Here is a 21,785-nt window from a genome sequence, read left to right on the forward strand (position 1 = left end):
TTTTTATTTGAGCCAAATAAAAGCTGACGCTTAACCGACTGAGCCACCCATGCACCCAATAAGTAAATTATTAAAGAAAAAAAAAAAAAAGCAAACCACAGAGGAACAAGTAAAGGATGGGTTTCTTAAAAAGTGAAAGGCTGGTTCCTGCCAAGGCTTATTGGAGAAGGATTTTGGTGGGGTAAACTTTCTTCTCAGGATCCCAGAAGAATTTTGAGAAATTTTAGCTTGTAAGAAGTGAGTTCAGAGAATGCATAAAATCTAGCTCCCAGCCCTACCTCGAAGAAAAAAAATCAACTACTAAAAGTCATATTCAAGTACACAAAGAATAGTTAAAATTTAGTTTGGTCCTACAAACATTAATCCAGGTAAGACATTATGGAACCTTGTAAATAAAAATTAAATGACAATGACTGCAGACAACTTAGCTGAAAATCCTTTTGATTTTAGCTGAAAATCCTTTCGACTCTAGGAACTGGTTCTCCAAGTGCTAACAATAAGATTAACTCTGAGTTATACAGAAGCTCAATGCTTCTGATGCTTACCACAAAAAAAACATCAATTCCTCTTTTCTGGATTCCTTGGTTTCAAAGCTTGCATCATACAAAGCATAGCGACAATCTTTTTCAGGAAGCATTCCCACAAAATGCTTGAAAGGATCAGTTATGGTTACACCAACATCTCCAACCAAGATCTCTTTCCCTTCTTCTACAATGATGCACTTTTTGTCTGCACTGAGACAAAAAATGACGGCCTTCTTTCTTTTCTTGATTTCTTCTGGTGTGGAGCACTTCCGAACTTTCATGTCATAAAAAATGCGACATACTTCATCTGCAACTTGCACTCCTGAGGCCTATAAGGAGGAAAAAAAGTCAGAAGGAGGGTTATCGCTTTTATCATACCAAATATAAAAACACTAACTTTTTTTATAGATTGACATACACTTCAATTTTTAAGGTATACTCATTAACAGAAAAACAAAATCTAAGCTGCAATTGCTAGTTTCAGTCACTAAACTTTTAAAAGACTACATATATAAAGTATTCATCACTATTGTGCAGGAGTACGGGATGACTGAGCTAATAAAGCAGACCCTCCACCCTAAAGCCTAGAAAAAGGTGCTTCTTCCTAAGGTGCTAGATTCTTCCCTCTTAAAGAGATTGCTCAGAACCCTGGCTGGGAGTAGTCACCTCCCCAGTTTGGATATTACTAATACCCAAAAATCAATGCATAGCACATGGATAGAGTGGCTGTGTTGGGAAAATTCCATCCCACCAGCGTATCTTTCTCTAATGAATTAAAAGGCCTTTGTTCTATGCATATTTCAAAATTATGTGATTAATATTTAGTAACATATTAATCATATGCCTTTAAAAGTTCACTTATAAAATCTCCAAGTTTTAAATTAAGATCACCAGATCTTAATTGTTTTAACCACAAAAAAGACACGATAATTATGTGACATGACGGAGGCATTACGGTAATTATCATACTGCAGTACAGAAATGCAACAACGCAATCAACACCTTGTACATCTTCAGCTTACACAACGTTAGTCTATGGTATCTCAATTTTAAAAAGGATAAGAAAATGCTTACTGCCATAAAAAGAAGAGTTTAATTTATGATCGTACTGATCAGAAAAACTACCCTTTTACCACGTTACACTCGTTATTCTAAAATGTGACCCTGACAGCAAAAGGTCTCAATTGAGTTTTTAATCTTTATCTTCTTTAAGGAGTGTTCTTTTTGCATTAACTTTACTTAAGCCATAATTTTCGATGTTTCATCAACTCTGGTGGTTTGCATGTTAGCTTTTCTAAAGCAAGAACTATAAATGAAAGGACGGGGCACCTGGATGGCTTAGTCAGTTAAGTATCTAACTCTTGGTTTCAACTCAGGGTTATGAGATCAAATTCTGTGTCATGCTCCGCACTCAGTGAGGAGCCTGCTAGAGATTCTCTCTCCTCCTCCCACTGCCCCTCTCCACTGCTCTTTCTCTCTAAAATAATTATCTTTAAAAAAAAAAAAAGAGAGGACAGCCCACATATGAGAAAATATTTGCAAATCATATTACCAGTAAGAACTCGTATCCAGAATTAAGACTCCAAATAACTCAAAAATAAAAAAGATGACCCAAATTAAAAATGCATAAAGATCAGAATAGACATTTCCTCCAAAAAGATATAAAAATGGTCAGTAAGCACTTGGAAAAAGTGGTCAACATCATTAGCCATTAGGGAACTATGTATCAAAACCACAAGGATCAAGGATCAAAACCACTATTTTACACCCACTAGGATGACTATAATGGCCGAGAGAGCAGTAACAAATGTTGGTGAGGCTGTTGAGACACTGGACCCTTCCACGTTGCAGACAGAACTGTGAAACAGTGCAGCTGCTTCAGGAAACAGTTTGGCAGCTTCTCAAAAAGCTAAACGTGGAGTTCATACCTATCAATACCACTCCTAGGTATACACACAAGAGAAATGAAAACATATGTCCATATAAAAGCTTGTACTCAAATGCTCAGAGCAGCATGGTTCCTAATAGCTAAAAAGTGGAAGAAAGAATATTTATCAACTGAATGGATAAACAGAATGTGGTACTATCCACATTTGGAATATTATTCAGCCATTAAAAAGTAGTATTATATGTTATAACATGGATAAACCTTGAAAAACATTATGCTAAGTGAAAAAAAGCAAGATACAAAAGGCCACATATTGCATGATTCCATTTCTATGAAATGTTCAAAATAGGCAAATCCATGGGCAGGAAGTAGATCAATGGTTTCTAGGAGCTTAAGGGGAAAAAGAGTGGGACTGACCGCTAATCGGCATGGGGTTTCTTTGTGGTGTGATGAATGCTCTGGGATTTGACAGTGGTGATGGATGTACAACTCTGGAAATACTGAAAACCACTGAATCATACTTTATGATATGTGAATAATATAGCTTACTAAAGCCGTTACTTAAAAACACACATAAGAATTCTGGGGGTTGGGGCACCTGAGTGACTCAGTGGCTGAGCATCTGCCTTTGGCTCAAATTGTGATCCTGGGGTCCTGGAATGGAGTCCCACACTGGGCTCCCCTTAAAGGAGGCTGCCTCTCTCTCTGCCTCTGTCTCTCATGAATAAAATCTTTAAAAAAAGAAAAAAAAGAATTCTGGGGGTTAAAATGCACTGAGATCCTAGCATTTCCTTAATATTCAGGTAATTGGGCCATTTAATCATTTCATTTATTAAAAGAACTATAATACACTTCATTTCTATCTAATCTAATCCACATTTAATCATAATCTACTTCAATCCTATCTAATCTAATCCATACTTTGTTCATAGACATTCATGAGGTAGTAAATGTATAAAATCAAGTCCCATATTGGGCTCCCTATATGGAGCCTGCTTCTCCCTCTGCCTGTGTCTCTGCCCCTCTCTCTGTGTCTCTCATGAATAAAATCTTTAAAAAAAAAAAAAAAGAATATACAAATATTCCTCAATTTTCAAAAGTTCAAGTTATATCAATTTGCTTTTACGAAAGACTTGCATTAGTACCTGTTTTCACAGACCAATAGAAATCTAACGATATTCCTGTTTACAAAAAAAATACAAAAAGCCAATATAGCATTCAGCATTTGTATGGAGGCAGTGCAGTGTGGACCCCAAGCAGTGAGAGTGGTGGCGCCACCAACCTCCCTCCCCAGATCTACAACTCAGCATCTCCACATCAAGCCACCACAGCTTTAAACTCTTGTCTATGAGCATCTGTGATATATCTCAATTTATTTTGTTCAGCAGTAACCAAGATGTGTCCTAAGGTATCAAAAGAGCCCAAGAAAGGTTATGTTTGGGTCTGGAAATGCTCAGAATTTTTTCCATAGAAATTAATGGTAATCGCTACACCATTCTAGCTTATGAAAGGTTTCACAGGCTTGCTCTACTTTTGGATAGTGGTAGAAACCTTTTTCCTCTAAAATAAGAAAAGGGAGGGTAACGGAGGAGATCTCAGAGTGGCTCAGCGGTTTAGCACCTGCCTTTGGCCCAGGGCGTGGTCCTGGAGTCCAGGGATCAAGTCCCACATCGGGCTCCCTGCATGGAGCCTGCTTCTCCCTCTGCCGGTGTCTCTGCCTCTCTCTCTCTCTCTCTCTCTCTCTCTGGGTCTCTCATGAACAAATAAATAAAATCTTAAAAAAAAAAGAGAGAGAGGGTAACAGAAAAGGAAGATAGATACACTGCTAAAAACTAGAAAACCTCCATTTTCTCTGTGAAATATAAACCAGAAGTAGAGCAGGGGTTTGAGGGAATATTAGGTAAAGATTCAGAACAGCTGTTACGGGGAGTTCCAAAGGGAATCACCTGAGGACAAGCAAAGGGGCTTTAAGGACCTCTGAAGGTTCAGCTGATGGCAGAAAGGCTGGCGGGAGAACAATCTGGCAGTACATGGGTGTTGATGGCAGTTAGATGGAAAGGAAGGACTCTGCATTCTCCCTAGGAGACTTTATCCATGCTTAAAATTTCAATCATCTAATCCAAATGACTTGCATATTGTTCAGATCTGCTTTTCTGAACTGCTTTATATTCAATTTCCTATCTAACATCTCCAACTGGATGTGTCAAAAGAGATCTGACGCTTAGCCTGTCCAAAGTCCCCTTTAGCCAGTCTTCCTTTCTCAGTACATACCATCATTCTGGTTACACAGATTCCAAACCTATGAGATACCCTCAACAGTGCCTTCTCCCTCAGCTCACCTGGCTCTCTGGCTTTTCAAATATTTTTCCAAGACATTCAGCTCTCTCCATCTCTGTTACCTCTCCCCCAGCCCAAGCTACCACTTTCTGTTATCTGAAATGTTAAAATAAAGCCCAAGTGGCTGCAAGGGAGACAGATCAAGGTATGTGTACACCACACTGGTTCCTCTTTGTGGCCACATAGGAAGACTACATTCCCCAGCCTTCCTTGTAAATTCAGCTGGGGCCCCAGAGTTCTACTCAGCAAGAGGTGAGCACAGTGAGACAAACAACTTCCAGTCCTGGCTCTTCAAAAATGATCTTCAAGCTCTGTCTTCGAGGACCTTGGTGGACATACTTTAAGATAGAAGAGGGCTGCTGACTCTCCTCAACTCTGCATGATAGAGAGAAGTCTTTTCTGTGTTGAGCCACTAAGATTTTAGGTTTAATGCACTACACCACAGTTGTTCAAATACAAGAGACTGCCCATGCCCACTGCTGATCCCCTCCACCCTCCAATTCAGCTTCTACATTGCAGCCAGAGATCCGAAACAAAATTCAATCCCATGCTTAAAATATTTCAATGGCTTTCCACTGATCTAAGGGAATAAATAGTAATTATTCTTTAACATACTTGAGTCCTACCCACCTCTCCAGCCTTATTTTATATCACACAAGCTCTGTAATCTCGTTACCCTGGCCTTCTCTTAGTGGTTTACACTGGTCTTGCTCTCTCCCACCTTCTCTCATACTATACGCCCTGCCTGGACAGCACTTCCCTACCCTTTACCTAATTCACTATTCAGATCTCATCTTAATTCTTACTTTGCAAAAATTCTGTCTGGGTCAAAACCACTATAACCTGCTCCCAGGACACCATGAATCTCTACATCATAGCATTTACCACAGTTTCAACGTTCTGTTTATTTTTAAATTAAGTTTATTTTAATTCCAGTATAATTAAGATACAATGTTATATTAGCTTCAGGTATACAATTAGTGATTTAACAATTCTACACATCACTAAGCACTCATCATGATAAGTGTACTCTTTAATCCTCATCACCTACTGCATCCATTACCTTACTCACCTCCCCTCTAGGACTGACTTATTTCACTTAGCATTATACTCTCTAGCTCTATCCATGTTGTTGCAAATGGCAATATTTCATTTCTTTATATGGCTGGATAATATCCCATTGTATGTGTGTGTATACACACATACATATACACACTTCTTTATCCATTCATCTATAGAAAGACATTTAGGCTGCTTCCATAATCTGGCTATTATAAATAATGCCACAATAAACACAGGGGGCATGTATTCCTTTGAATTAGTACTTTTGTATTTTTTGGATAAATACCCTCAGTGTTCTCTCTTTAAGATTATTTAATTAATGACTGTCTCCCCAAATAGGCTGTAAGTTACTTAGGACAGACCATGTCTGCTTTTTTCACTACTGCATTCCTCTGAGGAAATCAAAGATTTCCCAAGACCCCAAGGAAGTTTATTTGACTAATGGAGAAGATAAAAATAGCATATATAAAGCTTCAATATTTGGTAAAAACTTTTATTATTCCTTGATAAACTCTACTGGGAATTTAAAGAAGGCAGAGATTAAATGAGGGGTCAGAGGGGATGCAGGCAGTCAGGGAGTCAGGGAGGATTTCACATGTAAGCTGACTTAAAGCTCTCCAAAATAGGAGGACTGAAGGGAGGATGAAGATAATTTCTGAAAAAGCAAGCCTGGTACATACACTATGAGAAGAGGGTAAGGGAGGAAGAAATGGAGATGTGGACTGACTTTGGGTGGAAGAGGCAAGAATGGAAGGTTGAGTTTGGAGACCTTTGATATTTTTAAAAAGAAAAGTAAGATGACTGAATTAACCTAAAAGACTAATTCAATAGGCAAGGCAAGACATGATCAAGGCCTTCATCAAGGTAGTGGGAACAGTAAAGAGGAGGAGGGCTAGATGCCAATATTCTAAAGGTACAAATAACTGTACTTAACAACAACTGGCTGGAAGAGGGAAGGTGAAAAGGAAGGAGTCAGAATAAAGTGTATAGTTCAGTGCTTAGGATTTCATCAAATGCTTACTTTCTCACCTTTTTCCATAGGGCGGCTTTAGAAGCTTTGATATTAAAGAAATATGGTCCTCTACCACTAGTAGTGTTATGAAATTAAATTCTGTTAGTATTATGATACATAATACTATTCATGAAAATAATGAAAAACTCATCAGGTAATGTGTATACTTCTAATACTATTGTATACTATTAAATTGTAATAAATCTATATGCTTAAGTTTGTTACACCTTGATTTACCTAGTATACCCTTGAAAGAGCACGGATATGGATGATTAAACAACTAGCCCTAGGTTCTTAATTTTTATAAAGTAAAACTAAAACCATGAGGACAGAGAAAGCAAGGAATTCAGGTCTTATGGCTGGCCCAACACTGTCCCAGGACCCCTCCCTTCCTAACCTCTAATCTAACCCAGCACAGCTCCTCTCAACAAGCTGGGAGCTCTTTTACCCTTGATGCATTGGGAAGTTGGGGTAAAGATTTGCAGGAGGATTTTATGCAATAATCCTTAAGTAACTACAGTTTATTAATTAACATCTTAGAGGCCAAAAGACCACTTGAAATGAAAGCACCAGAATTATGAGAGCACTAGCTGTATCCAAGCTTTTGCACTGTTACCCTGGGTGTGTCACTGAACATCTCTGAAGTACACTAGTTCCCTCAACAAATTTATTTAGGGGGGTGCACTAGAGGAGTTATTGAACTTTAAAGTACACAGGAATCTCCTGGGGATCTTGTTAAAATGCAGATTTTATAGATTCTGATTCCAAATATCTGGGCTGGAATCTGAAGTTCTACATTTCCAGTAACAAGCTCCAGGTGAAGATCGCTAAACTGTGGGTTCTAAAATTTCAAGAAAAAAATAAAATAAAATTTCAAAAACTATAATTAAATCTTAGCTCATCTTTTTTTTACTTCTTTGCCCACAGGTCTAAATTTTATAATGAAGCAGTAGTGATAAGATCACCTTATAAAAATGGGCCCAAAAGTAAATAAATAAAAAATAATAAAATAATAAAAATGGGCCCAAAGTCAAAGCATTTTTTTGTGCCATGGACCCCTGGTGAAGCCTATGGGTCCTTTCTCAAAAGGATGTTTCAAGTAAAATACCTATCATTATAAAAGAAGCCAATTATATTGAAAACAGTTCATCTAGGATGATGGTTAAGCACTCCTGTGAAAGTATTAATTTCAGTGGATTTGTTACCACTAAGACACATTACAGCAAACCTTAAAAACAAATGTAAAACTGATCTACAGAATCATGTTTTATTTTTTTTTTTAAGATTTTACTTATTTATTCATGAGAGACACAGAGAGAAACAGAGAGGCAGAGACACAGGCAGAGGGAGAAGCAGGCGCCATGCACAGAGCCTGATGTAGGACTCGATCCCAGGTCTCCAGGATCACACCCTGGGCTGAAGCCGGTGCTAAACTGCTGAGCCACCCAGGAGGCTGCCCTCATCTGTTTTCTACAATGTACTTTTCCTAATAGAAAAGGACCTCTCCCATAAATCTCATATTTCAGTATTTCTAAAATGTTAGATTACTAAAATACTAACTGCTTAGCTGTCAAGAAATTGAAAGTCTATTTTAAAAAAGAAAATCAAATTCAGTTTTGATTTTAAATTTATTTGAAGTTACTATGTTCAAGTGCAAAGTTTTAACAATAAAGACCGTTAAAGGATATTCAAAACATAGCACCAAAAATTGCTGCACAGCTGGGAAGGAAAATCTGGAGAAAATAGATCACCACAAGAGCACGGTGATTAGCCTTAAAAAGATAGGAATCTACGACTTCAGTTTCTGTGTGATCTGTACCAGTGGCCACTGGAAAATAACAGTTTGCTCTTAGAACTCCACCCTCGTGTCAAAACAGTTGCTATTAAGTAATTACTTCACTCTAGTTTATCTCACTGACTACCAGTTTTTAATGTGCTCATGAAATATAACAGATCTCAAACGGGAGTCTCTTCTCGGAGTCTCTACTCACAGAGCTTTTGTAAAACACTGATGCAGGGATTAAATGAATGCATCTGAGGCACCGCCTTAATGCTCAAGATTCACTCAGTGTGCACTTCTTAAATAAAGTTACTACCCCCAAACAGAAGGTGAAGTAAATGCTACAGAGAACATGCAACACTAGGTATTTTAGTAACTGCAAATGACAGAACACACTTAAAACAACAATTTTCTCAACAATTCTAGCACAAAGGCCATAATTTTTTAAAGGAGCATCAAGTTTTCCAGTTTAATTTTTGTAAACAATTAATCAGCCCCAAAACTAATGATTTACAGCAGTCCATCCTAAACCAGGATACCATAAACGGTCTATTTCTATACTACTAACTGAAGTAGGATATTTGACTTTGCCAACTACACAATCCTCACTGAAGAAAACAGGAATGAAAGTTCATTTCCTACTTCAAGAAAGTATTAATTCTTTCAAAATTATTTTTCTGAGCTAAGAAGAGTCTGGAATATTTGAAAGTAGGATAATGCATAGCAGACAAATACAACCTAAAATTTATAAACACCTGGCAGAAATCAGGCATTAGTTCCTTCCTCAACCTACCTACCCCTTAAACACCCAAGATAAGCATAATCAAAAGAGTTGGAGAGTTTAACAATGGCTTCATGATTCTCCTTTATTTATACCATGCCTTGTACAACAGCCAAAATAAAAATGACAGACTACAAAATATTTGGGCTTTTGGCTACTACTACTGATGCTTCTGAGCAATAATACTGAGACAACAACTGAAAAGAGTGACAAGTGCTTCTGGCACATTTCTACATAAAAATGTTAAGAGCCTCACAGGTCCTGCTGTGAGGGCTCAATACATACATCCATCTCTCTATGGAAACTCTAATGAAGCACAAAAAGAGGATTAAAAAAAGAAGGAAAAAAAAAAAACATTAACCCATAAAGACAAAAGAACAGAAGAAATATGGAAGTTCAAAATAGGAAGAATGAGTGATATTAGTCGGAGACGCACTTAGGTCCCTAAATCCCTCCTTGAATTCCACCCGGCCATCAATCTGTGGACTTCTGGAGTTTATTCTCTGGAGAAGGTAAACAACAGAACTTTCTAGCTTAGTTATTATATTGAAAACAGGAAAAATCGGTGACCATATGTAAATGAATGCTAAGATACTCCACCACCGGTCCCTTGAAGTCGGACTGATCTATGAAATCCTCAGTCCCACTGTTTCAGAGAGCCATGCTGCCCAAAAAAACTTTCTGTGATAATGCAAATGTTCTGTATCTGCACTTTCCAATATGGTAGCCACTACCACACATGGCTGTTGAGCACATGAAATGAGGCTAACGCAACTGAGGAACTAAATTTTTATTACTTTAAATAATTTAACTTAAAATGCTATATAAAATTAACTTTTAATAGTATGTTTTAGGTAAATTTATAAGACATATTACATAGTTTTCTGTCTTAGAAAAACAGTATATTATTTAGCTTTTGGATTCGTGCCATCAGGAACCTTAGTTATTCTATACGGTGACAGGGCAAAGATCTCAATTCTCGTTAACTAATAATTATGGTCAAATATTTCTGGGGGAAAGGAAGCAATCTTGAAGGGAAATACAGATAAGACTTTTTGTTTGTTGGAATATCCTGAGTGTTGATTTGGAAGAATCAAAACAACCAAAATGAAGAACAGTCATAGAGCTTTGGACAAGAAGGCCTGACTTAAGCAAACATTTTAATTCACACAGATCACATAACAAAAAGTTTTTACTTTTTTTTTTTTTTTTTAAGATTTTATTTTTGAGTGAGAGAGAGAGAGTTAGTAGGGGAAGGGAGAGAAGCAGACTCCACACTGAGTGTGGAGCCTGAGCCGGGCTTGATCCCATGACCCTGAGATCATGACCTGAGCCAAAATCAAGAGTCAGACACTCAACTGACTGAGCCACAGAGGCACCAGAAGAATTTTATAATTAATGGGGAATGCATGTTTTAAATAAACTAATAAAATCAGGTATGTAATTTTTTTTCAATTTGCTGTGTTTCTCTTTCTTATACACAGAATTTGGAACATTTAATCTTAGAAGACTTTTTAGAGGAAAAAGCATAGTGAATCTATCTTACTCAAATCTTATAATATGAACAAGTTAGTTAACTTCTCTAAACCTCAGTCTCGTCATCTGTAAAATCTGAGTTTTGATCATCCTAACTTAAGAAGACTGATAACATAAATAGATCACCTAAATATAGTGCCTGTCGATGGTACCATTCAGTGATTGAAGACTCATATTATTATGAACCAGAAAACCTGGTCAAAGCTTCTTAAACTCCTTCTAGTTACCAATGTGGCTGATTGTTAATGAAGCCTTTGGGTATGGAACTTCTATTTGAAACAGTACTTTCTATCCTGATATCCAGAACTACAAATTAAAAAACCATACTGACATTTGATGTATATCTCTTCTTTCATCCCATAACCATTGAATGGTTGCACAGCAAAGACATGCAAGAGCAAATTGCTTAACAGTCTTCTCTAACACAGTCAAGATTCAGTTACACTATCACTTAACATTCTAGGCACAACTATCACTTATACCCATAAGTCAAAATCTACAATGATGACAACTGGGGTCTACAGGGCAAGCTAATAGGCTTGTTCTAAAGTTTGTCCCTACCCTGTACACTTCAGTGTACAGCAAATCCTCATCCCTTGACAAGTTCAAAATGTCTGGAGCTGCTGAATACAGTTACAGATTCTGCCTTGCTTAAGAGTGCAAGATAGAGCTACATTCAAGTTCATGTTCCACTAGCCAAGGGATGTGTCTATAGGGCTTCAACTATCCGAGGAGTGCCATCTGCTTGTCTCCTGAGGCAACATCACGAAAGGAAACATTGCTTTGTAATTTGCACAAAGTTAACATAAACTATCAGGGATCTAGAAAATGTTCCACATTAACTCTCTGCCTTAATACATTCATTCCCGAAAACAATTTCCAATTATAAAAGTCCTTCATTCACCTCCTAGCAAAGCACAGTGTCCTTGAGATAGCCCATGCAGACCAAATAGCATTCTATTAGCTCTATGTTAATTTTAGAGTTCCACTAAAACAATTTTATAGTTACATCTTAGTGGGAAAAGTAACCTAAACTCTATGAAACACCACCCATACCCCCACAAGAAAGAAAAAAACAAAAAACAAAAAACCTTACAGAAAGTCATCTCAACAGTGCAAGTGGATTAGACAATAATGCCCAGCTGCTAAAAATAATCCATTTCATTCAGATTGCAAGCAATCTTTTGGCAATCCTGATCAGATTTGTTAACAGATATACCCACTCCTCTCTCACCACCGCCAACTGGGAAGCAGAAGTCAGAAAGTTTGGAGGGCAGGAAAAGTGGCAACAAGTTTTATAAGCCTGATAGAGAAAATAATATTCCTCACTTCTCCCCACAAAAAAAACCAGACAGAAAAATGGGAAGGGGGCAAGCTAGGGATAGTAAGCACACTGGCAAACAGTCCTACACTTTTACTGTTTTCTTTCAAGGTTCAAATTTTCTTCAGGACAAAATTCATGCCGGGTCAAGCCCTCTATGGACTATTTCTGCAGCCTCTTTTCCCACTTTTTCTTAACACGTTCCCCTTAATCCCAGCCACGTATAACTCTATGATTCTCTGGATACACCATGTTCTTTTCAGATGTTTTACTGTCCTCTTCAGCTAGTCAAATCCTTCAGGGTCTCAGCTCAGGCATCTCCTCCTCTGGGAAGCTATCTCTTAGTTGGTCCCTCAATTACCATCTCTAATCTAAGTTATAGGATTCTTCTATGTATTAACACAGAATGCAATTATTTCTATCATAGTACTATCTACTACTGTGATTAACTATTGTTTGTGTGATTCTCACTTAGACTGTGCTCCTTAAGTGCAAGAACTCAGTACCTTTTTCTTCAACCTCAGAACGATCATCTACTTTATCAAGTTTTGAAAAATGATTATCCCATAAAATATTTATGAAATGCACTATTGCCTTTGATATATTTTTTCTCATTCTTTTTATAGTTCAATTCTCCAATTTACAGCAAGGAAAATCATTCATTTCAAAACTTCAGTATTTTCAGGAAAAAATAAAGCAAAAAAATCTTCTAAGTAATTTTTATTGATTTCTGCTGGAATATTTTGGCCCTGATGAGATTAGCTATTATTATTGTCTTTTTCTTAAAGATGTAGAACTTTAGTCCTCTAAAATACTGTTTACATAAATGTATAATGTTCCTACTTTTTCAGACTCCTCATAACGGATTGACAAGAAAAAACTTGTAAAGATGGAAAAATTTTACAGAATTTGATTTCATAAGTAACAATTCATTACCTATCATATCAGGGAAACATGAATGTTTTCTTTTTTTTAAAGATTTTATTTATTTATTCATAGAGACAGACAGAGAGAGAGAGAGAGAGAGGCAGAGACACAGGCAGAGGGAGAAGCAGGCTCCATACAGGGAGCCTGACGTGGGACTCGATCCAGGGTCTCCATGATCATGCCCTGGGCTGCAGGTGGCGCTAAACCGCTGCGCCACCGGGGCTGCCCAACATGAATGTTTTCATAATGATAACAACACAGAGCTGTTTGAGCTATAAATTGACATATATTAGTTTCAAGTATACAGCATGATTCAATACTTGGTATACTGTGAAATGATCACCACAAAAAGTCTAGGTAACATCCATCACCAGTTACTTTTCTTATAAAGAACTTTAGAGATTTACTCTCTTAGCAGTTTTTTTTTTTAAAGATTTTATTTATTTATTCATAGACACACACACACACACACACACAGAGAGAGAGAGAAGGGCAGAGACACAGGCAGAGGGAGAAGCAGGCTCCATGCAGGGAGCCCAACGTGGGACTCGATCCTGGGTCTCCAGGATCACACCTCGGGCTGCAGGCAGCACTAAACTGCTGCGCCATGGGGGCTGCCCTCTTAGCAGTTTTCATATAATACAGCATTATTAACTATAGCTGCCAGGCTATACATTACATCCCCATGCTTATTTATTTTGTAACTGGAAGTTTTTATCTTTTGACCACATTCAACCATTTTTGACCATCTCTGGCAATCACCAATCTGTCCTCTGTACTAGTCCATGAGGATCTTCATGAGGTAGTCTGTCAGGTCCCAGGCAGCCAGGTCCAGGCACAGGATGGTGTGAGGCAGGGCATACCCTTCATAGGTGGCCACAGTGTGGGTGACACCATCCCCAGAGACCATGACAATACGAGTGGTGCAGCCAGAAGCATACAGGGACAGCACAGCCTATTCTCTGTATCTATGAGTTAAGGGCAGGGGGGGATTTTGTTTTAGATTCCACATATAAGTGAGATTATCCAGTATTTGTCTTTCTGTCTTATTTCACATAGCATAATGCCTTCAAGGTCCCCTCATATTGTTGCAAATGACAAAATCTTTTTTACAGCCCACATGCACATGCCACATTTTCTTATCCATCATCCATCCACGGACATTTGGGTTGTTTCCATGCCTTGGCTACTGCAAGTAATGCTGCAATGAACATGGGGTACATTCATCTTTTTGAGTTTTTGTTTCCTTTGGATAAACTCAAAAGTGGAGTTACTGGATCATACGGTAGGTCCATTTTCAATTTTTTGAGGAACCTCCATATTGTTTTCAATAATAGCTGCGCCAATTTACATTCCCACCAATAGTGCACAAGGGTTCCCTTTCCTCCACATCTTCACCAACACTTGCTAGTTCTTGTCTTTTTGATAATAGCCATTCAATGCATATTTAGTCAATTCATTTACAACAATGAAGCCAAGAATATACGTTGGGGGAAAGGACAGTCTCCTCAAAAAATGGTGTTTTAAAACTGGACAGCCACATACAAAAGAATTAAACTAGACCACTGTCTTACACCATTCACAGAAATTAACTCAAAATGAATTAAAGACTTCAATGTAACACCTGAAATCATAACTAAAAGAAAAAACAGGAGGTAAGCTCCTTAATGTAGGTCTTGGTGATGATTTTTTAGTTTAATAGCAAATGGAAAGGCAACAAAAGCAAAAATAAATAAGGGGGACTACATCAAACTAAAATGCTTCTGCACAACAAAGAAAACCAGCAACAAAATAAAAAGGCAAACTACCAAATGGAAGAAAATATTGGCAAATCATATATCTGATAAGCGGTCAATATTCAAAACATATGAAGAATTTAGATAACTCAATAGCAAAAAAGCAAACAATCCAATTTAAAAATGGGCAGAGGATCTAAACAGACATTTTTCTAAAGACATACAGATGGCCAACAGATAGATGAAAGTGTTCAACATCACTAATCATCACAGAAACACAAATCAATACCACAATGAGATCACCTTAAGTCTTAGTATCTTTATCAATTCCCCCTAACACATGCAACCTCCCATCTAGTTAAAACTGTGAAGCTGCTTATTAAATATTTACTTAATCTATATAAGATCTCTACTTAGTATTGTTTTAAAAGTCACAGATATACTGTTTTTTAAAACAATGCCTGATATATGTTTCACTTAATTTCAGAATAAATGATGGAGACCTTAATGTATATAATAATCAACATGCAGAGTATAACGTTTAAGAAATCAATATCCCATAAAAAATACACATTTCAAAAGTTGTGCAATCTACATGCCTATTAAATAGTTGTTTGATTCCACAATTGAAAATATAAGAGCACTATTTTTTTTTTTTTTAAGTAAGCTCCACTCTCAGCACAGAACCCAACATGGGGCCCAAATTCATGACCCCGAGATCAAGACCCAAGCTGAGATCAAGAGTCAGACACTCAACCGACTGAGCCACCCAGGTGCCCTAGAGCACTGGGTAATAATAAGACGTATCTATCAGTAGTTACAACAAGATGGAGAGAATGTTTCAAGCATTTATCGGTACAGGAAAAGAAAAAAGATCTCTACAGTATTCTGTCTCACCCTTCAAAGGAAATAATTAAAAAGGACTCTATTCCTCCAAAGGGGAATACTACTCACAATAAAAAGAACAAACTGCTGATGCACAAATGCTTTATGGTAAGTAAAAAGAAGCTGGACTGAAAGTGTCTGATTGAATAATTTAATTTATAGGATACTCTTGCAAAGGTGAAATTATAGGGACAAAGAACAGATCAGTGGTTAGGGGTGGGGAAAAAGGATTAACATAAGGAAACTTTCTGGAGTAAAGGAACTATTCTATATTTTGTCATGGTAGTTACACAACTGTATATTTGCAAAAATTGCAGAACTTACACTAAACATGGTAAATTTTACTTCATGTAAATTATACTGAATGGAAAAATTATACATTATTTCTAGTCTTTACTTCAACAACAACATAAAAAATATTCTACTTCCATTTGAGGAAGATCATTTCGAACACATAATAAGCTAAAGACAAAAGATTTTTCTTTGGTTTAACAATTTGGTTTCTCTCTGGATAATCAGCTAGTATGTCAACGAACCTAAGAGAATAAATGTGGTTGGTTAACCTACTTTTGTTCCCTGGTCACACTCAATTTCTAAGTCCTATCAACTCTTCTTTAAATGTATATTTCATATCTACAACTTCTCATCTACTCTTAACATCTCCTATCACTCCCAATATTAAAAATATTGACCAATTCCAAAGCACCTCTAGATAAAGTTCATATTCATTAACAGAGCACCGAAGGCCCTTTATTATCTGAACCAACCTACTTTTCCAGCTTCGTCTTCCACCATAGGGAACTGTTTTACTCATACCTTTCAGAAAGCAATGTGGCCATTTACATTAAGAGCCTTAAAATAATCCAAATCCTTTGACAGTTTTTTTTCCCAAAGACTTTATTCATTTATTCATGAGAAACACAGAGAAAGAAGCAGAGACACAGAGGGAGAAGCAGGCTCTTCGCAGGGAGCCGAATGCAGGACTCGATCCCCAGACCTGGGATCACACCCTGAGCCAAAGGCAGACACTCAACCACTGAGCCACCCAGATGCCCCCCTTTGACACTTTAACTCAGTAAGCCCACTTCAAGAAATTTATTCTGGGGGAATAATATGCATAATATCAAAAGCCAAATAAACAAAAATAGGAGAATTACAAAGAAAGGTACAGTAAACCTCCAAGATAGTTGATATAGCTATCAAAATCATGCTTATGGAAAGTTTATAAAGACATGGAAGAAACATTACTTGAGGTGAAAAAAGAAAGTAAATATAAAGTTTTATGCACAGTGTTTCTCAACTATGTAAAACAGTATAGAGAAAAGGAAAGGAATTTTATCTCCATCAGTGGAAATATAGGTGAATTTTATCTTCTCTTTAGTCTTCTGTATTTTCCACGTTTTCTATGAACATATTTTTAAAGTTAGAAATATATATACACATACACAAACTTTTTGACTCAGTGACTGCATAACTAGAACTGTATTTTGAAAAATAATGCAAATGAAAAGATTTATGCGCAAAAATGACAGTATTCTCTCTCCTTTTCTCTGCTATCGTGGTATGTGTGGTTGACTATTCCAAGCAATGTCTTCACACAAGACTTTCAGGATCAAGCAATTCATGGCCAAGAAACAAAAGCAGAATCGTCCCATTCCCCAGCAGATTCAGATGAAAACTGGTAATGAAATCAGGTACAACTCCAAGAGGAGGCACTGGAGAAGAACCAAGCTGGGTCTGTAAAGGACACTCACATGAGATGGCACACATATTTGTAATGCATGAAAATCACATGCTCATATCCTATCACTCTGTAAACATCACTACTAACCTGAGTAGGCTTTTTTTTTTTTTTTTTAAAGATCTTATTTGAGAGAGAATGTGAGAGAGTGCACGCGTGCACAAGTTGGGAGAGGGAGAAAGAGATTCCCCTCCAGGCAGGGAGCTTGATACAAGGCTTGATCCCAGGACTCTGGGATCATGACCTGAGCCAAAGGCAGATACTTAACCTATTGAGTCACCCAGGTGCCCAACAATGGGCATGTTTTATGGGGGAAATGATTTTTCTCTGTTATTATGCTTCTGCACTGGTAGGTTGGTTCAGCAATAGGTGACACTTTTTGTTTGAGGAAGGAAAAAAAGGCATTAGTTACAATCATGGATTTAAATTAAATAGGGAGATGATTTAATGCCATCACTGTGCATGGATGATACCATTAAAAACATAGTTTTTATATATTTAATATGCCAGAAAACTTACCCATTTAAAAGTATAAATTCAGTGGGTTTTAGTATATTCACAAAATTGTACATCCACCACAATCTAATCTGGAACATTTTGAACATCCCAAAAAGAAACTGTGTACTGAGTGATCGCTCTTCTTTCCCACTCTCACCCACCTCAGACCTATCCAACCATTATTTTATTTCCTGTCTCTTGAAATCGACCCTGGATATTGTATATAAATGGAATTCTACAATATGAGTCTTTTTCTGACTGGTTTCTTTTACTCGGCATGTTTTCGAGGTTCATCCATGTTGTAGCATGAATTGGTACTTCATTTCTTTCTATTGACAAATAATATTCTATTGTACGGATATACTACATTTTATCTGACCATCAGCTGATGGAAATCTGGGTTGTGTACACTTGAGGTCTACTATGGATAATGCTATTATGTACATTCATGTACAAATTTTTATGTAGATAGGCCTTTTTATTGCACTTGGTATATAACTTAAGAGTGAAAGCGCTGGGTGAATGGCAATTCCCAAGTTTAACTTCTTAAGGAACTGCTAAAACATTTTCCAAAAGTGGCTATACCATTTTACATTCCCACCAACAACATATAGGGGTTTTTCCTTTTCCACAGCCTTGCCGACATTATTATTGTCTTTTTTTATTATAGCCATCCTAGTAGGTATATAGCAGTACCTCACTGTGGTTTTGATTTGCATTTCCCCAATGGCTAATGATTTTGAGCATATTTTCATGTGCTTATTAACTATTTGTATATCTTCCTTAAGGAAATGTCTACTGAAAGCCTTTGTCCATGATTGAATTGCGTTTTTACTGCTGAGTCGCAATAGTCCTTAATATATTCTGGATACAAGTTCCTTGTTAGACATGATTTGCAAATATTTTCTCCCATTCTATGGGTTGTCTTCTCACTTCCTTAATGGTGTTCTTTGATGTAAAAAAGTCTGTAATTCTAATAGAGTCCAAATGATCTATTTTTGTCACTTGTGCCTTTGCCTACAAATGCTAAAAAATTTGTCCAAACCACTCCTCCAAAAAATCTCCCTAACCCAAACTCACAAAGATTTATGCCTATGTTTTCTTTTTAGGAGTTATACAGCTTTAGCTTTTACATTTAGGTCTAGGAGCCATTTTGGGTTACATTTTGTATATAGTGTGAAACAGAGATCCAAATCCATCCTCTTACATGTGGATATCCAATTGTGCAAGCACCACTTGTTGAAGACACTATCCCCCCCCCCCCCCCCCCACTGAATTAGCCTGGCATCCCTATCACATTGGGATATGAGAAAAAAAGGATATAAAATTGTTACAGATGAACTCAACTGTGTAAGAAAAATCTATACTAGTAGTCTCTGGATATTCACTTTCTCCCTCACTTCTATTATAAACTCATTACAGTCTGCAGTCATCTTATTCATTTGTTTACTTAGTTTTTACCTATCTCCCCCATTAGAATGTATAAGGACAGGGACTTTGTCTTGTATACTGTTGAATCTCCAAAGCCTACCACAGTGCCTCATTCCTAGGAGGCACCAAATAATTATTTACTGAAAGAATAAGCATATATTTAATGCGATCTAGAAGAGAATGCGCTGAAGGTTAATACTTTGGTTGAAACTTCCATTACAACTAAATTTTTCTTAATGTTCTACAATGTACATACCTTATTATTATAATCAGATACAAAATTAAGGTATTTTAAAAATGTATGATACCTTTGGATCAATATGTTATTCCTCAAAGTTCTAAGAACCTCAGTTTTTGCCAAATAATTGCATTTTCACTTTAACTACCTGATACCTCAGGTCTAAATCTTAAGAGTTATCCTTGATATCTTTCTCTTGTGTCACACACCCAAATTATCAGTAAGTCCTGTCAGGTCTACCTCCAAAATATATATTCAACCTAATCACTCCTCATTATCCCACTTCTAACAATCCTAATCCAAGCTACCACCATCAACTGGATGAATAACAGCAATAGTCTCAACTCAGGTTTTGTCCCCACCTGCCCATCTCCACAGGAATAAATCATATCTCATTCTACTACTTAACACCTTAACTCTGTCCCACCATCACATACCCAATAGCTTCTTAGTGCAATCAAAATAAAATTCAAATTCCTCACCTTGGCCTATAGACTCTTCCTGTTCCAGCTCTTGCCTACAATCCATTTCCTGCTTTTCTATCCCTCCCTTTACTGAATTCCAGCTACACAAGCCTTTTTTGTCCCCAGCACGTCAAGCTCATTCTCTTCTCAAGGCCTTTCTACAAGCTCAATGGCCTTCTCTAACAATCTGACTAAAAGAAGCCAACTCTTCTGGTACTCCCTATTGATTACACTATTTCCTGCATACCTCTTAACAATTCTGACACCATCTTGCCATTTTCTTTCTCTCTCTCTCTCTCTCTCTCTCTCTCTCTACCATATTAGGATGGAAGGAAGGAAAGGACTTTTTTAGAACTATATCCCTAAAACCTGGATCAGTTCTTGGCATATAATAATTTCTCACCTATTTATTGAAAAAAATTGAGTGCTATTCTAAACCTTGAGAGCAATGAAGAAATGTTTGATTCTACATTAATTTCTCCAGGAACAATACTAAGTGGAAAACAAGATATTTTTACATTAAGAATTAAATCACCTGAGACATCACCTCATACCAGTCAGAATGACTAATATCAAAAAGACAAGGAATAACAAGTGTTGGTGAGGATGTGGAGAAAAAGGAACACTCATGCACTGTTGGTGGGAATGTAAATTGGTGCAGCCACTATGGAAAACAGTATGGAGATTCCTCAAAAAAGTAAATATACAACCCAGTAATTCCACTTCTGGGTATTTACTAGAAGGAAACAAAAATACTAATTCAAAAAGATACATACATTTCTATGCTTATTGCAACATTATAATAGCCAAGATATGGAAACTACCTAAGTATCCACTGATGGATAGATGGATAAAAAAGATATGGTATATACGGAAATATTACTCCACCATGGAAAAGAATGAAATCTCGCTATTCCTGACAACATAGATGGTCCTAGTGGGTATTATCCTAAGTGAAATAAGTCAGACAGGAAAAGACAAATACCATAGGATTTCACTTACATGTGGAATCTAAAAAAAACAAAAACAAAAAAACAAACAACAGAAATTGAGTCATAAATACAGAAAACAAACTGATGGCTGCCAGAGGGGAAAGGAGAGGAGATGGGTGAAATAGGTGAAGGTGATTAAGAGGCACAAGCTTCCAATTATAAAATATGTAAGGACAGATATGTAGAGCACAGCATAGGGAATACAGTCAATAATGTATGATGACAGATAGTAACCACTTATAGTGAGCATTTCATAATGTACATAATTGCCAAACCTTTCATTATACGCCTTATATATCTCAAAACCAATAACATAATATTGTATGTCAGCTATACTACAATTTTTTAAGTCACCTGAAAAATAAAATTTAAAAGTCAATTGTAAAAAGAAGTTGATCATATATAATCCAAATAAAATAACATTAGTTTAAAGAAATAATAAAACAACTGGAAATACGTTCTAATGCACTCCTTCCACCCTTTTCATTTTATCTACAATTGCTAAAGCATGTGATAGTGTTACCAGAATATAAAGAAAAAAGACTGTTAATCTAATTAGGATCTAAAGTTGTTTAATGTCATTTCATCCAATACTGATAAGCACTTTACTATATAGGAAGCATTGCTTTTAA

At 36.8% G+C, this 21,785-nt stretch overlaps 2 protein-coding genes across 2 annotated transcripts in view; one reads left to right on the forward strand and one right to left on the reverse strand.

Annotated features, from left to right (window-relative positions):
* DSTN (destrin, actin depolymerizing factor) overlaps window positions 1-21,785 on the reverse strand; it is a 36,827-nt gene that overhangs the window by 6,600 nt on the left and 8,442 nt on the right. The window contains exon 2 of the mRNA XM_077872116.1: window positions 546-853. Within this exon, the coding sequence (XP_077728242.1) occupies window positions 546-853 (308 nt within the window). The remainder of the gene's footprint in view (window positions 1-545; window positions 854-21,785) is intronic.
* Window positions 17,377-17,532, forward strand: LOC144298784 (large ribosomal subunit protein eL39-like). Its single transcript, XM_077874073.1, has one exon. It carries the CDS (start codon window positions 17,377-17,379, stop codon window positions 17,530-17,532), a length of 156 nt encoding a protein of 51 aa, XP_077730199.1.

This window comes from Canis aureus, chromosome 26, assembly GCF_053574225.1.
Source record: "Canis aureus isolate CA01 chromosome 26, VMU_Caureus_v.1.0, whole genome shotgun sequence".
NCBI classification, from domain to species: Eukaryota; Metazoa; Chordata; class Mammalia; order Carnivora; family Canidae; genus Canis; species Canis aureus.

Bases quoted from the DNA above. Each gene is read 5' to 3' on its own strand.
- LOC144298784 (XM_077874073.1), top strand. From the start codon at position 17,377: ATGTCTTCACACAAGACTTTCAGGATCAAGCAATTCATGGCCAAGAAA.